Raw genomic sequence first — 17895 nt, 5'->3', positions numbered from 1 at the left:
ACCATGTTTCTTTTCTCACTCTTTCTGTCTCTCCCTCTTTCCGCAGGTAATGCATCATTTCTGGGTGGAAGGGAACTGCCCCACCAAGTGTGACAAGTGTCACAAAACCGTTAAGTGTTACCAGGGCCTGACTGGGCTCCACTGTGTGTGGTGTCAAATCACGGTAAGCCACCACCTGAGGAGAGGCAGCCACCTCCTCATTATATTCCCACTGCTTCTTGTTTTTTAGGGTTTTGTTTTAGCACCTCTGATACCTCACAAGTCATTCCACCAATTTACACCCAGAAAACACTTGTTTGTTGCAAGTTAATAGAAAAATAGAAACAGAAGCATTGACACAACTAATGCAAATAAATCCTGAGCATATATCTGAAAATGTACACATGTTTTGTTATTGACACACGTTTGCTGTTAATAACAACTGCCACCTCCGCCAGCTCCATAACAAGTGTGCCTCCCATGTGAAACCTGAGTGTGACTGCGGACCCCTGAAGGATCACATCCTGCCCCCGAATTCAATCTGCCCCGTCGTCCTGGTAAGACTTCTCTGCTCGCTGGTCAGCGGTCCCGTGGCAGAGAGAGGATAACCTTGTTTGACACTGTTGTTTTCTGAGGATGCAATCATCAGCCTGGGTTCTCCCACTGAGCTCTGAAAGAGGGATTTTACGAGATTATTTCCAAGATGTTCAGGGGAAAAGATTGTAACCTACATTTCTCATTAAATATCTCTAAAACATAGATTATTCACTTTGTGTGGTCATTTTGACTGCTGTTAATAGTTGCCGGCTATAAAATAAAATGTTACAATTATTTTTAAAACAGATCAAATTGCAGCTTTTTCCAACCAGGGCTACAGCCAAACTCTTCTTTAAAGGCTTGAAAAATCATCTTTGTAATTTATAGGATTCTATAAGATTAATTGAATGTATTCTAGTTGTATAGAAAGAGAGAAAAAATCTCTGAATATCAACATCTGATAATGAACTAAACTAATAAAAACGACCTTTTTGACTTTGTCTTGTTTTGTATTTACATTTCAAAATGATGGTCTAAATTCCATTGGAAAGTCTTATTTATTTTGCCATGAATTAATTTCAGTTGGAGAGAGGATACATAATATATTTTATTGTACATTTTAGTTTTTCATGACATAACATTGGAAACATCTTTTTGGATCCTCTCTGTTTGACCTTTGACCTCAGGAAAGGCAGTCGACGCTGAGGAAGGACTCCCGGTGCAGTCTGTCGAGCCGGGGGAAGATGCAGAGAGCCAACTCCGTCACTGTGGACGGCCAAGGACTGCAGGTGAGAGCTTTCTGCCCTCCGCTCTGTGTAGTGTTTTCCTGCTTTAGTTCACATTGACACAATTTATCTGCTTTAATTGAATCTATCCTATATCGATCTAAATCTCCTTTTACATATTGATTTCAGCAAAAATAAGGTTTTACTGTGGTGGGAAAATATTTGCCGATTTTAAATTAGTAACATACTTTTAAAAAATGTCAAACTTTAAGATGTAAAATATCAATTTTTTTCCAGAGTTATTCTACGGCCTGGATGTATTTCTTTCAGATCATCACAAGACTATGTCTTTTGATCCCTTATTTAGTCATTTATATCGGAAGCAGAATTAGTAACATTAGTCACAACTTCAGTAGTTAGACATAAAAAGTTAATAATTTAACTTAAAATCAGAGCAACGGGGAGCTTAACCGGTGCAAAGAAGGTCCTTGAGTCAAACATATCACAGCTGGTGCAATAAGGAAGAATTTTTTCCTAAAACAGTAAAAGCCTGTTCCACGGTTTGCCCCAAGACTAAACTGTGGAACCTTTACCAATATCTGATTGATCTGATATATCTTGGTTGATTTCTTGTGAACTTGCTGCTGCACCAGTTATAGCCCATCAGTCTGAACAATGATTTGAAGAAAGACATTTATTTGAAAATAGACAGACCCATATTGTTTTAACAATAACCTCTGCAGTTGGTCTTGGGACCTATGATTGGATGCTCTGCAGGCGCTGCTGGGACTCGGTATTAAACAGCAGAGCTCAGTCCGCTCCGATCCCCTCTAATATCTGTCAGCAGCGGGCAGGCGATGGAAACCTGCCGCTGTCCGTGGCGACTGCTCGTCTACGCGTGGCTGGGAGAGAAATATGATGAATCATATCCCAGGCACATCCATCTATGCCTCTCTCTGGCTAACCAGCATAATAATCAAGATTATTATTTATAATTACAGGAAGTAATGGATCACTCTGGACTGGACAGGGAGCTCATTAATTCACCCTCGGCCTGCTGGGATAGCAGACAGGGGGAGTTAAGCGCTTAATCTGTGTCAGGGAGAGCACGGGGCGAGTTGTCGCAGACTAACTGCACGAGGAGCGATCCAAACAGGGCCGCTGGATTAGAGCTTGTTTATGTGGCGATTTGTGAGTTTGGCCTCCTTCACCGCAGGCTCTGTCTGTCCACAGTCTCACTACCGCTCAGAGGAACCCCGCCTCCCATGTGACACCAGACAAACTGCCCTGCCAATTAGAAAGCAGTGACAGATAACCACTAAGACTGAATTGTGATGAATCATGATTTATCAGGTTGAGAGTATTGATTAGCTGAGAGGAAGATGGGTTGTTTTACTGTACTGTATATCCATGGCTGTCTGCTTAAACCTGATACCTGGCATCTCATATTACCTGCCTTCATAACCTCTAAGAAATTATTTGCAGAAAATGTGCAATATCAACAAACGGCAGTAAGAAAAGTTGTGTCTGTGTATCCAAAGCCTGAACTTTTTCCTATACTGCATGGCATAGAGCTCTCTTGTTGTCCAAAAACACATACTCTTGTATCTCTTGTTTGCTTAAATTCCTAAAAGTGACAGTGCTCTGCTGTTTAAGGACATTTCTGAGCCTTTTAAAAAAAGAAACCTGATATTTGTGAACTTGTTTTACTGATATGTAACTTCTAGAAGGATAGGGCTTCGGGCTGTGTGCCACAGACACTGTAGGAAATTATTAACATGCGGACTAATACATTGTTGCTTTGAGTCTTTTCATGGGATCCTTAACATCATCTGACTAAAACTCAACATAAAAGGAACATTTATGTGATTTATTTTGCCTTAGAAATACTTTTTTTGGGGCTTCATCATTGTTCTCCTTTTATAATTGGATATTATAATTAACACAAGATTTCATTTGGACTCAGGCGAAGAATCGGTTAGCGGGCCTGACTTTGCCGTATCCAGGTACCACTTGTGCTCCTCTGGAATGAAACTGGAAAACTATGAAATAAAACAGATGACTGGCATTGCTTGGATGTGCCGTATATACTCGATAAAACGTCTGAGGGATATGGCTTGAAAGTAAATTCCTGTGAAGCATCCTGCAGTCTCCAAACACCAACGGTTTGTTTTGACATATCCCTTTCAGATCACAACAATAGAGGGCACTCATCCTCTGCTAGTGTTTGTCAATCCAAAAAGCGGAGGGAAGCAGGGAGAGAGGTAAGTACACAATCTGTCTCAACATGCTACAAGAGGCCTCTGAAGCCCCGCTCCTCAGCCGCAGAGGGAGGCTGCATGGCCTCTGGCTGCCAAGTGCTTTAGGCTTACTTAGTCAAATAAAAACACAATACCACTAACCTAAAGCGCCGGCCGCCTTCACCGTCGGCTCTCCACGCCCTCCTCACTGTCACCTCCCTGACTGGTCCCCCTTCTTTAACCCAAGGCTAATTGGGTTATTACTGAAACACATTCACTCACTACTTATTACGCCGGCCCTCATTTGTTTAAATTATGAGATCAAAATATGACTTCAGCCAGTTGATATAATGAAATTGAAATTAAAATGAATTAGTCTTTCTAATGATTTCTCCTCAAGGGGACTTTGGGTATGTCCCACCCTGCTGCCCAGTCCACTGCCTTATTACGATCTGATTGGACGGCGGCCTGCGTCGGCATTTAAAGGACACAATTTTACAACTAATCCAAATTTTTTATCTGGGATGTTTGAAACAAATGATTGCATTGTGTCTCTGTCATCTCAATGTTTTCTAATCTCTCGGCATATTCACTCTTTTAGGATATACAGAAAGTTCCAGTATCTTCTGAACCCAAGACAAGTGTACAACCTGGCCAAGAATGGACCCATGCCAGGGTAAGTTGTACAGTTTGTTCAAACAAGGGTAGATCACTAAATTATAGATTCATTTATTTTTCAAGCTTGTCTTAAAACAACAGTTAAATGCACATACGTATATACATTAAACTGTTTTCGCTTGCTGTTCAAATTCCCCCTGTTTATTAAAGAGTGGTGGAAGAAGGTAACTTAAAGGGGACCTATCATGCAAAATGCACTTTGTGATGTCTTTTATACATAAATATGTGTGCGTCGGGGAACTCACGCAGCGTCAGAAAATAAAACCCTCTCTCTTTTCCTCCGCACCCAAATCTTTTAAAAGCGGGTGAACAATGAGCGGATACAGATTTCCATCCGCTGTGACGTCGGCGGACCCACAGAAATTTGCTATCAGAAACAATGCCTGACGTGTTTTGGACGTAATCTCGTCTTTGTTTACATTAGCAAGCCTCGCTAACATTCAGAGCTAACCTGTACTGAAGAGCACATGTGTTTTAAAAGCAGGAAATAAAAAAGAACTGGCCTTGTTATAAACCTGCAAGAGAAAAAGCTTTTCAGCTGCATACTATTTCAGAAATAATCCTTGACGTGGTTTAAACAGGATGGCGTTTTATCACAACCAAATGTAACTTTATCACTGGTAGAATTCTGATCAGGCATTAGCTCCGCCTCCTCATCTTTTCTTTTTTTTCAAGCTAAGGACCCAAGATCCACNCGTCGGTCGTAGTAAAACTTCCTCTTTTTTTTTAGTCGCGCATCGCGAACTAAACTCGGCCCTTACGTCGCGAGCCTACCAGATACTACTGTCAACTGTAGTCAGATCTGGCAATAGAGCGCGGGTGGGGAGTGTCCCCGCGCAGGCACCGACGCCAATCTGCAGATCCTGGCATCGGATCCCGCCACTAGACCGCGAGTTCCTTTTCCGACTCCCTCATTCCAAAACAACCCCCAGTACTAGGCCCACAACGGCAATTCTAAAAAGTAAAACAGGTCGAAATTCACATTAAAATACCTATTCTCCGGTCGAATGAACTAACTGTCGAGAGCTGTCAGAAAAGAGGCAGACTGCTAAACCACAAAACTTAGTCAGAGAGGGCATCAAGGCCACTGTGGCCTTATGGCAGATATCATTTTTAAGGGCCATGGCCCTCGTGGCCCTCGTGAAATTCCTGCCCTGGGTATGGCCCTACAATATATTTTTCAAATATAGCATGATAGGTCCACTTTAACTAAAAGTAGCAGTTCTACTAGATGAATGTAGCGTTGTAAATGTACCTCTTAAATACTGCCTATTCAGGAGTGATAAAAGTGACTGTTAATCGTACTGGAGTCGAATTGTATGGAAGCATAACATCCTCAATTCTTGAGTAAAGTAAAAAACCCATTTAGTTTGTTTTATTTCAAAAGACGCAAAAGAAAAGCAATGCACTGCAAGAAATATGGTTTAAATTAAAAACACAACCTTAAAATATGAATATTTCAAAGGAAAATACAATCCTGCTACCATAAAGTTGCATTTCTAAATGCTTTATTATGACGTGAATTGTTGTAAACATCGAAATAGAAAAAAGGAAAGACATCATATCATACAGTATCTGCTAATGAACTTCTGTTTACAAACAGGCTGTTGTTGCTCACATTTAATAACCACAATCTCATGCAAGAGAGACCCTTTATCATTACACCTTTTTACTCGCTTCCCTCACACAGCACAGACACAAATGAGGTGAGTTCACACATAACAAAACCTGGAGACGACGGCATCATGCTGTAGCCTCAGACGAGCGGCGGCTCCATATGCATAAGCCGTATGTGAAGGGAGAGCCGGTGACACAGCTGAGTGACGGATAGAGAGGGGTGAAACTCTCACCATACCACATGTGATCATGCATACAGACGAGGAGCTCTCCGCAGGCTGGAGCTGCGGCCAGCATCAGGTTTCCTATGGTTCACATTTGTGATTAGGAAAATGAATGGATCATTTACATGCAAAAGGCTCCTTCAACACTTTGGTGGCACCTAACATACAGGAATGTCTCTCCGCCGTGCCGCCACATTGTTTGGCTTTGATTAGATCTCAGAACGGCTCATAAAAAATAAATTCACAGCGATACAGGCAGGGTGCACAAATCCCATGCCACAGATTGTGCCAACGAAGCTGCAAGTTCTTGTGGCCGACCTTGTGTTCACTGTTTTGTGTCTCTCCTCTTGGTGTCCCTGCGCGTTCCCTGAAACATCACCTGCATCCCTTCTGCTGTCTGCAGATCAATCCCAGAGCTTCTCCTCAGAGCTGACAACATTCCAGATGACCTTACCCCGCTGTAACCTTGTTAACATTTAGTCAAGTGAACGCACCGCCGCACACATTAGAGAGGTGACCGGTCACCGTTGGACACTGCAGGCCGAAGCAGCCGCACGCACTGCTGTCAATTAGCTGCCTCACTAATGCAATTATAGCAAATTAAGTGTTTGTTTCTTGGTATTTAAATATCCCCAAAGTTGCCTTTCATGTTCACGGCCTTCTGTTTTGCGTCTAATGTGGTTTGTGGTCCCAGTTGGAGAGTAATTGAGCGAATCATTTACCCGCCATACGAGGCTCAGAGGCTGGCTCATTCAGTTAGGGCTTTGTTATTGTGAAGGAACGGAAGAAGTTGGACTGAACATTGCCTGTCATGATCCAATTAGCCCTCGAACAGGCAGGCTAACTCACCGAATGAATAATTGTCAATGCGACATGTGTTATTTTGTGGAATTAGAGGGGGTTTGCGGTGAAGCAGTGGCAGTAGTCTCAAATATATGCTCCTGATCTGCACACAGATCTCTTAACACTTAACATTTTTTTTTTCAGTGATAAGAGAAAAGCTGATCTTTGTCATTAGCCTTCAACACCTGAACAAATGTATCTTTTTTTTTTTAGAGCAGATCAAAATGAAGGACTCCGCAATCTCATATTTTGTTTATTTCTTGAAAAGGAATGCCAAGTAAAAAACAGAATAATGTCATGCAGCGAAGTGACATTTAGTGCCTTTTTTAGAGCATCACCTTTTTCAATTTGCACCGGAATCAGGACTGCCATTTGCAATCCTCAAAGTCTAATTACATGTCTGTAATACAAGTTTGTTCAAGAGGCAACAATGTAGTTGTTCATATAACATAATTCTCCTATTTGGTGTAAAAACAATGCTTTTATATAGAGTTATTTCCTACAATAATTAGTTTTATTATTAGTTTTTACAAACAGAAAAAGGAGGAAGTAAAGTCAATGTGAACAAAACGGAATGGTAAAGTACTTCAGCCTTATATCAGTTTAATACAATATATTTTGGGGTTAATTTTCGGAAGTACAACATGTATAAGAATACACCTCAAAACATTTCTAGCTAGATAAGCTCTCCAATAAGATTTTTAAATATACAATAACAGTGGAAAATCCAAAGTGGAGAACAAACGTAATGCACAATCGCACTGTGTTTGTTTGCAGGCTGAACTTCTTCAGGGATGTTCCTGATTTCAGAGTGCTGGCCTGCGGAGGAGACGGCACTGTGGGATGGATCCTCGACTTTATAGGTACAGAATACATGATATATTTTATAATACTTTATGTCATCACAACGATATCAATAATCTGCTACCATCAATTATATCACACAGATTACAAACTCCTCTCTACACACAAGAACTTAAACACTCAATTTCCTTTTTTAGCAAAATGTAATGTGTTTTTATTAGTTTTCTAAGGCAGCAGCAGCTCTTGCTGTGCTGGCTGAAATTATAAAGCGTACTTTATGGTTGGTATAGAAACACTTTCATTACGTCCGAGCCTGCGTATTCAAGGGTGGTAAATGGCATGATTACGTGAGTTTGAAAACAACATACAAGTCATCATTTGTGTAGGAAGAAAACACCATCCCTCCTTTATTGGGTGCTGAAGACGTGTGACTTGTTTTTGCTCTGAAAAATTGCCTCAATTTTTTATCAATCAAAACAAAGAGTGGTAATAATGGCCTCCTGGAATAGTCTGGACAACGCTCATATTGACTTGTAGTTTTATAAATGCTGCTGCAAAATGGATTTGGTTCTGTCTTTGCAGTGAGTTTGTTTTCTTGGTTTGGCCTCGTTTCGCATCATGTTGTAATATTTGTCCCGCTCCCCCAGATAAGGCCAACCTGGACAGGAACCCCCCCGTGTGTATACTTCCTCTTGGCACGGGCAACGACCTGGCGAGGTGTCTGCGATGGGGAGGAGGTACTGACAGGAAATAGATACATTGCACTGAAAAACATTAATTCTACGTTCATAGTAAGAGACTACTATAATTTAACCCTGAATTTTTATTATAATTATCACTAACAACGTTTTAAGAAATGTGCATATATGATTTGAAACCAAACTTCTAAGACAATAGCAAGCAGCATATTTTCACATTGGGGAAACTGAAACGTAGTAACAAACTTACATGATTAATCAATTTATCAACATAGACTAAGATTGATTAAGTAATTATTATCACAAAATATTGAATAAAGTACAATATGAAGAGTTTCCCGCTCACAAGTGGAACCTAGACTGAAAAACACATTGGTTCATGAGATACATTTTTAAAGCCCACATTTGTTTACATTGCATTTAAACACCCTCCTTTATTCTATTATACATCAGAAACAGTCTTAGTTTTAATGACAACATCTATCACTTTTTAATAGAGCTATAAAAGTGTATAGGAACTCTGTTTCTTAATTATTTAAAAAAAAAAAAATGATATTCACAATGCACCTAAAACCATCAGGATGTGTTTCTCAACACATTTAACACACTTATGGTTTGTGTTCCCGAGGCTATGAGGGCGAGAGCCTCCTGAAAATATTGCGGGACATTGAGAACAGTTCGGAGTTGATGCTGGACCGCTGGAAGATTGATGTCGCGCCCACGGACAAAGAGGAGCGAGGGGACCCGGTGCCTTATAGTATCGTCAACAACTACTTCTCCATCGGAGTGGTGAGTCGGACAATATTCATGACATACAGTAACAAGTAAACATGAATCTTAAGTTCTATGTATATTAAAAGGTCTTGGGTTGACACATTTAAAAATCAAACAGCTCCATTCCATTTCATAATTATTAGATACATGGTTCATTAGTTTGGCTTGTCTTGACTACTTAACCATACAGAAAGAGTGCAAATGGATGGGATGTGTAATAGATTTATAGACAACATGCAATTAATTATGTTTTGAGTCAAGGGCCACAACTAATGCACTCATGATGGAAATCTTAAAGTCCTGAGTATTTGAAAAAAAGTATTTAATTTTGACAGACACTGCATTGTTTTGTTTCCTGCATCATATTTACAGATACACGTACACTATAAATACTTTTTAGTTGCCTAAACATTATGTAGTTGATGTAAAGGATATTTGAAAGCAGGCCGGTATCAGATTTATAAAGATGACACAACATGCTCTAACCACATTGACCAATCAACACCTCACAAAGAGAAAAACGTACTTGGCTGTGAGTTACAGTGGTGGCACACTTTGCTCTGCTGTTGGAGGAAGCATATGGCAACTTTTCAAACCTTTCACACCCAACTTAAGTTTGATTGCAACAAAGAGTCTCAGTCACAGAAAAGCAGAGGTGCCAGTAAACAGCTTAACCAAAATACAGAAATAAATAAAGGAGGATGGACTGACGCACTAACAATAACATGCTTTGTTATATTATTAAGGGTCGAGCCAATTCTTTTTTTTAAACACACTTTCTGCAGGAGCAGCATAATCATTCATCCATTTGTTTTTGATTACAATGTGGTTAGGCCTTTATTAGGATGTGCTCAAGCCTCATCCAGCTCTGATTGACAAACAAGCCTTGTTGTGTCTTTGCATGGTGTTACGCACCCCCTCTGTCCATCTCCAACATAATGACGCTTATTTCACGTAGCTCATGTTAGCCATTACTGATAAATGTCAGGGGGAAATATGGTAATTGACATTTGCAGGTGGCAGAGTAGGGAGCCACTCTGTGTTGTGAGATGTGTGCAGACTGTGGCAGGGACATAAGTGATGCATGGCCTTACAAATGTTAGTTGAATAACACTTCCAGCCTGTGCCTCTAATGACGATGTTAGAGGATATTAGGGGACAGGTCTTGTTAACATTGTGAGAGAGGAGAACAATGTCTGTCATCTGTCTGTAGTGCTGATCATACTGTGGCGGCTCAATCCCCAGTTACGTTAGAGTCGCCGAGAGGCTAAACTAGGCTATAAACTGTGACGTGTTTTCGAAGAGAAAGTCCATAGTGAAGCAAGATGGTTTTTGGGATATTTAATAAACAAAATCATAACATAGTAACTATGGACAAAACGGTCAACAGAAAAAATGACAGCACAAGCTCACCCTCTGTCATCCGCACTCAACATGAAACAGGTGACTTAAATAGACCGGAAGTGCTCAACAAACAAATAAAAGTGACGTAAACAAATAATAATAATACAAATAATGAACTTGGGCTAAGTAGTATTATGGCACCTACACATACTATACGGTAATGTGAGGGAAAATAGGTTAAAGTGTGGAATAAATCTGTGTATTAATTTCCCTGTAAATATCAAACACACATGTAACAAGTGATGGATTTAGTACATTTATTGTGACTTGATACGGCTTCGTTTAGACGGCATTACACAAGGTGAGTCAGAGCTTGAACAAAATAGGGGATGTTCTAGCAAAAATCCAGCTTCAAACACAAGTGTAAGAAAAACATACTTTGCAGAAATTGATGTTTGCATTGCTTTGCAGTACATGAAATTCAACACTTTCAGGACAAAACCCTGAGGTACTTGTACTTCACTTGAGTATTTCCATATTTAGCAGCTTTATTAGTTACATGGTACAAATGGATGGATCGGGATCAGAGTCTGGTTGCAAGGTTTTGGATAAAGAGAAGACGAGTAAAGAAATGTATTGATTCAATGAGTACTCATGGACAAAACATGTCATCCCCTGTCTTTCTTATAAAAGTCATTCACGCCGTTAACTTAAGCTACAAAACCCTAAAAACAACTGCAAGTGTGTGTTTTAGTGGGGCCGGTTGATTCTGTGTTGCTGAACCAAAGACAGCAGCTTTGGCGTGCTTGGTTCATAAAGTGATTATAAGCCATATTGTCTCTCCTCTGTTAGAGGGATTAGCACCCAGCAGGCGTGATGATGACAAATGAAGTTGTTTGTCGGGGGATTAAAAAGACTTTGAGCTCTCTATGGGTTTGAGTGTGATATCATATTTTGTGACACATTTTTGCATCAATTTCTTTTGCTTTCCGTTAGAATGAAAACAACTCAAATTATAATAAAGATTACACGACAAGTCAAGCTAATAATTACCTCAGAGATTATGGAGATGAAGAGTAGATTGTTTCTGTAATAAAAATGTAGAAATCAAAAGATCAGCAGCAGAGTGTCAACACCTTGAAGTCATTTAAAGAGAAGTTCCTTATGACTTTATATTTGGTCTCATACCTCTCAAATAATAAGTGTCAGCAGCTGACAAACAAACTCAATTATTATCCAACTCAGGTCATTCTCAGGTGATTCTTCCTAAAAAAGGAGAACCATCTTTTTTTTGTTGTAAATCTCTTCAACCTACCCTACTGCCAGGGCCCAGTTGGATTGAGAATTAATGTTGGCCATCGCTTTGGGAGGATGTGGAAGTGACGTGAAGTGTAATGATCTCAATCAGGGCCAGGGGTGAGAGACAGAACTAATCACTGCGCCCGCTCCCCTACCATAATGCAGTCAGTCGCCTTAATGACCCTGGCGCTCCTGTCAAAGCCATTACTCTCCCCCGTGGTGAAAGGCACATCAAACTGCTGGGGCCCACTCATAATTGGACTAAACTTTGAGCTATGAGAGGACATTACACATGTCCTGTATTAATTTGGGTGCCAGATTTTTACATTGGTAATTATTTGAGGGCAGCTAGAGGGAGAGAGGGAGTGAGTGAGCTGACGATGTCCTACTGCCGCGAGGGGGTCAAGGCTGCACCATGTGAATGTGTCCGACGTGTGTTGGTGGGATTAACTCGCACATTTTGTTTTTAACAATGTCTTAAGATGTATATAGTAGTTGAACACAATGTCCATTTAGTAGATGTTTAGAGTTAAATTATATCGCATGAACTTGATTAGCAGATAAGGCCTTTCATCCCTGTTGGTTTAAACGTTTAAAATTAATTATTCAACCTTGTAAACATCACTTAATACTCACCACAATCTTCAGTTAGTAGCTATTCTTGAGCTCTCAATTACGTCCTATAAGCTTCATCGACAGATTTTCAGGAGCACCTTTTCAATGTTAAAGCAACATAAACGGTCTAAAAATAGTATTTTTATCCAAAAGCAACGATGTTTCAAACTAAATGAGTAGAAACATTTTCTCGTAAAAATAAATAAATACTGTAAATCAATAAATAATTATTTATTGATATTAAACATTATTGAAAAATCTGCATCTGTTAAACTACACCTAATAAAATGGGTGACACATTTAACCTGTGCAGTAGAAAAAACTAAATGTTGCTCAAGATTATGCTTTTTTTGTTTTGAAATAGTGGTGGGAATTAAAAAATAAAGTTCGGTTTTTAAATTTAGAAAAAAGTATTTCTTATTAAAGTATATTTAATATATATATATATTATTTTTTTTTGTATTATTTTTTTTTGCATATCAACAATGTTTTGATATATACTGTAATCATACAATTTAAATATATATATACAAAAAAAATATGTTGTCAAATATTCTTTGTGATGTTGATTCTTAACTACAAGGCAGAGTTGTTGGGCTGGTTTGTTTGAAAGTTTTTCCACTGAAAGCACACAAAGCTGCATGGATGTAGGACGACAAAGGGCTTTGTCCACTGGTAGCTGCTTGAAATCGCTGTTTACTGTTGCAAAAGCCACAGCTCCACTTGTACAGATCTCAGATAATAGAGCCCAAACCAAAGGGGAGACAACCTCTTCTTGCTTTTGCTCCCTTTCTTGCAGCTATTGTCCTGTTTGTAAGAAAATCAAGTTACAGTCTCTCAGATATATCCATCATCTCACCTTTCTGGCTGGCGTTGGAAGCGTGAGGTGAGTCTGCGGGGATCTTGAAGGATTCTTTTGGTCTTCTGCTTACAGCGTCTTGAAGAGACATCAAGAGAAGTTCCATTGATTTTGTTCTTTTTTGGCTTCTCCTACATTTCTGTACTGAGAGCTAGCAGGGGGTCCTCCCTGTAGGTGCTGTTTCAATAGTGCCACTCAAAAATGGAGTGGGTCAAAACAGATTGCTTCAGTAGAGGGGAGGGAGTGCGAGAGAGGAACCAATTCAGAAAGTTTACAGCAACTTTCTCTCACTCTTTCCTGAGATGTTTTCAGAGCCGCACAAGTTTTTCAAAGTTTGTTCTGTTGTTCATGAAGGCCTTGCCAGCATTTTCCTTCTCACACTTGCTTAGAAGTGTACATTAAAGAACATGTCTGCATGCCTTTGTACTTCATTACTTGAGACTTCACAATCTCTTGACAAAAGTTCCCTCCATACTTTATTGATGTCAAAGATATTCATGTACAATACTTATTTACATCAAACAACACCTTGTTCAAAGGATTGTATTTCTGATTATATAATAACAAGTTACTACTCAGGCAGAAGTTCAATATGTAATTATTAATTATTGAAAAAAAGTACTTTAATCAAAGCAGAATCATAATTAGTAAAACTTTCAAAAAATATAAATTATTACAAAATTGCTCATTATAATGCTTAACTAATACTTCATATCTGTCAACATCTGGTAATAACATGGGGATTTATAATAATAATCATATCTGATCACTCGATATATTAACTTCATTCATAATCAAGTTGCATTTTGATTTTACATTTTTCACAATTTTAAATACTGTAGACATCTAAATATACCCTTTGCACAAAGTTATCTATTATCTGATCGTATTTAAGACCAACTAAATCTGGGTAAATTACGACGAAAGATTTCCCTCCAAAATGTGGCTTTTGAGGCAGCAGAAATTGTCAGACACAAAACACATGCCTAAAAAACAGAAAAATGCATAGTAAAAAAAGTGTCTTCTAAAAAATACATTGTAGGTTTACTTTAAACATATTATTATTGTGTAAGTTCTCACTTAAAAACTGGATAACACTCTTGCCAGACTGAGATGGTGTTAATACTCTGGTGGAGCGTCTCTGTCAGTCACACCACACTAACATATGTAACATGAACTGTTTCACTGTCACACCAAGAGCTCCAATGAGGCCCCACCCTGAGCCCCAGGTCACAGAGAGAGAGAGACTGGGGGCGGGGGGAGTCAGGAAAGGGTGAGAGGAAGGTCGAGAGTGACATGAAGAGAGAGGAGAGGAGGTGGAGGAAGGGAGAGAGAAAACAACTTGGTTGCCGTGGTGTCGGCAGCATCCTGTAGGTTAGCTGGGAGCTGTGATTACTCCCAATGTGTGTTTAATTAATTAGCCTGTGTGGAGACAGCGTGCTGTTCATCAGAGTTTCTGTCAATACCTCTCCATCCCAGGTTCAACCCCGCTGCCAACTCCTGCACACAGCTTCTTCCATCATATAAAAACATACACAAGGGACAACTCTAGAAAGTTGGTTAATGAGGAAGAAGTTGCACAGGCTATAAAGGCAGTTACACTTCTGCTGTGGCTGTTTAGTTGCTTTCCATGTGAACATCTTTAAATGCCAGCAGGATATACTGTAGTTAGTCACAGAATAATGAAACATCATATTTGTTAAGTGTAAAAGGATGTATAATATTTTGAGCAAGGATGGGACCTATTATGCAAAATCCACTTGTTCATGTCTTTTATACATAAACATGTGTCCCCTCTGTGGAAAGAGATTCTGAAAGTTTCACGAAAAAAGATTCTCTCTCTTTTTGTCCTGATCCATTTATATAAAAACCTGTCTAAAAATGAGCTGATCAGATGTTGACCACTTTATGATGTCATAGCGATTTGTTTACCCCCCCCCCCCCCCCNCCCCCCTACCTTATCACCTGAATCTCCTCCTAGAGCACAATTGTGTTCTTTTTAACCAAATATCTCTCAGAGGGGAGGGGCTCCTTATTTTCATCTAAAGTAACAGACAGAGAATCAGCACTTTGGAAACAGGGCTGAAACAGAGGGGATTATGGGATCTTGCAATGATCTGTTTGGTGTTTGGAGCCAAACACTTCAGAGACATGTTTTGTATATATCTGAGACCTATAATATATTGATGAAAAACAGAATAATAGGAGACCTTTAAGTTTGAGGAGAAGAAAATCCCCTGCAACAAACTCAACATTATTTGCAGTCGCTGAACTGAAATGTCTTTCTTTCTTTCAGGATGCCTCAATCGCACATCGTTTCCATGTAATGAGGGAAAAGCATCCAGAGAAATTCAACAGCAGGTAAGTGTGTGACTGACGGTTTATTTGAAATGTTTTTGGGTCAGTAAAGAAAATGTAATATATTATCCCAGAGGCTCCAAACTGTTCTGTCCTCATAAAACCATAAGATACTGCAATAAGAGTTAACACTAATTCAGACGGTTAATGCTATGAATAGCAGCCTGATTACATTATCAGGCCAATACAACGGCTGCATTTGTTTTCAACAATTTTCTAAACATTTCAATGGGCTTTGCAAATTCCTTTCAATGATGACTATCTCTAAGCATATTTTACATTTGGTTTAATTCATTGCGTATATATAATGGGTTTATAAAAATACTATAAGCTATTACTCATGTGAAATATGGAGTATGCCAACACCTACAGTATATTACTGATCTCAGTAATTGTATACTGCACAATTATTTATTTTCATTTATTTTAAAACTGCCAAAATAGATCCGTTATCTACTGTACATGCAGTTTCTAATGAGTCCAAGCTATATTTTTCTGGCTGCACATATTTGTTATAAAACATACAGCTGAAATTTGAATTGTAGGAGCACACTCTTTTTCATGAATGTGTACATTGAGGTAATTGAAAAATATGTGTCCCCTTCAGAATCAAAAATCTTGCAACTTTATGGCCTAGAATGACAGCACACTTGCGGAAATATTTCTTGAACCAACGACCACAATGGGAACAAGTCTCACTGTATCTAAAGAAATGAAAAAGAAAATGTCAAACTCCTCCCAGTGTAAACAAACCAACAGGGTATGTGCATATCTGATCTGGAGCTCAGCATGACGAATGGACCAGCTCCATATTTAGCATTAGCGATTACCTCGAGAAGATGCGTCTACCTTTATGAGTAGAACAAATGTGGCATCTATGTTTCCATCAATATTTAAAGTCTCCCATACGTCTCCACTAGCGCCAGGGAGTAATTGCAGGCCTAATTGAATTTGCTTGGCTAGTTTGACATCATGGATCAGTCAGACTGACGACATGCAGCCTCCTAATAATCCCATTTGTACTAATTATCATTTTTTACCCTAGTACAACATTTAGCCAACCATCCCTCTGCTGCTTGTTGCTTGAACATGTAGATATGAGAGAGAAAGATTTCACAAGGAAAAGAAGGTTTATAGATGAACGTATTGACTCTAATTTTGTGATAAAATAAAGAGGGTGTTGGGTAGTAATCCCCATATACGCTGGTACCAATGTTCATGTTTCAACATTGTTTGTCACACTCAACTTCAGTCACTTTCTACGTCTCCATGCAGGACACACACAGCTCTGTTGTTTTACACCATTTTAAGCCTTTGTGAAAAATGATTTAGATATTTTAAGAAAATGATTCTGTCTGTTATTTGAATTCAATGAATAATTCAGTAGGGGGAATGGGTTTAGGATCTCTCTATTACACACTATCCTTGCCGATTCAATAATGCATGATTATAGTTTTTCAAGGTAGCATAGACTTTGTTGAATTTGTCCAAAGGGCTCGTGTCCATTGGAGGTGTATTGCAACTTATCACAGAGTCATTTTCCCGCAGCCTGAAGCAGTTTCTCAGGATCTTCAGTGTCAAAAGAGGCAGCCTTTCTCTGCTACAGTATTTTATATCACTTGTATCTGCAATAAGGATGTTTCTTTTAAAAATAAATGAAAGGATTGATATTTTCGACTACTTTTTAACAAGCTTTATGCACCATAAAAACATGAATGCACTGAAAGATTTCAGTCAAATAAAATCCTAATAATCACACATTATAGACACACACATGTAGATAGAGACTTTGACTAATATACCTTCTTGCACAAGATACTAATGAGTCGTTTTGTTTGTTTTGATCTGATTAGCTAAACCTTTTGGATAAATAATGTACTGTTCCTCAGACTGGAGTGTAATTTAACATCAGTTCAAGGTATTTAATGAAAGACTTTTGAACTGCTGTAGAGATTCACCTGACTTTCTGCATCGTAAAATGGTTTGAACATGTTGGTTGTACAGAATACTCAAAATTAGAAGATTTATTTTTGATAGTGTTCATTGTACAACAAAATGTATTTTGGAACAGCACTGTGGATAGAAAAAATAATGAATATTGGCACATTTTCATTGATTCAAATTGCTTATTTATTATGTATTTTCAAAGTTCTAGTGTCACCGTATTTATGAAACCTTGGAGTGGCTATTCAATTGTTTTCTTAGACAAAATTATGAGATAAACAAACATGTAAGTTGTCAGCCCAAAATTTAGTTTTTTTTATTATCTGACAGCAGTAAAGCTTTTCACCCCCCCCCCCC

At 38.9% G+C, this 17895-nt stretch overlaps 1 protein-coding gene across 1 annotated transcript in view; it reads left to right on the top strand.

The window, feature by feature from the left end:
• The window catches only part of dgkb (diacylglycerol kinase, beta), a 56672-nt gene that overhangs the window by 19564 nt on the left and 19213 nt on the right, over positions 1-17895 (top strand). Inside the window, exons 12-20 of the mRNA XM_010788414.1 lie at positions 47-163; positions 438-536; positions 1203-1304; positions 3432-3505; positions 4083-4157; positions 7621-7706; positions 8295-8384; positions 8974-9134; positions 15533-15597. Of these exons, the coding sequence (XP_010786716.1) occupies positions 47-163; positions 438-536; positions 1203-1304; positions 3432-3505; positions 4083-4157; positions 7621-7706; positions 8295-8384; positions 8974-9134; positions 15533-15597 (869 nt within the window). The remainder of the gene's footprint in view (positions 1-46; positions 164-437; positions 537-1202; positions 1305-3431; positions 3506-4082; positions 4158-7620; positions 7707-8294; positions 8385-8973; positions 9135-15532; positions 15598-17895) is intronic.

Source organism: Notothenia coriiceps, unplaced genomic scaffold (assembly GCF_000735185.1).
Source record: "Notothenia coriiceps isolate Sejong01 unplaced genomic scaffold, NC01 NC01_scaffold00031853, whole genome shotgun sequence".
NCBI lineage: Eukaryota > Metazoa > Chordata > Actinopteri > Perciformes > Nototheniidae > Notothenia > Notothenia coriiceps.
Note: the sequence above shows the minus strand (reverse complement) of the source record. Positions and strands in the feature narration are given on the sequence as shown.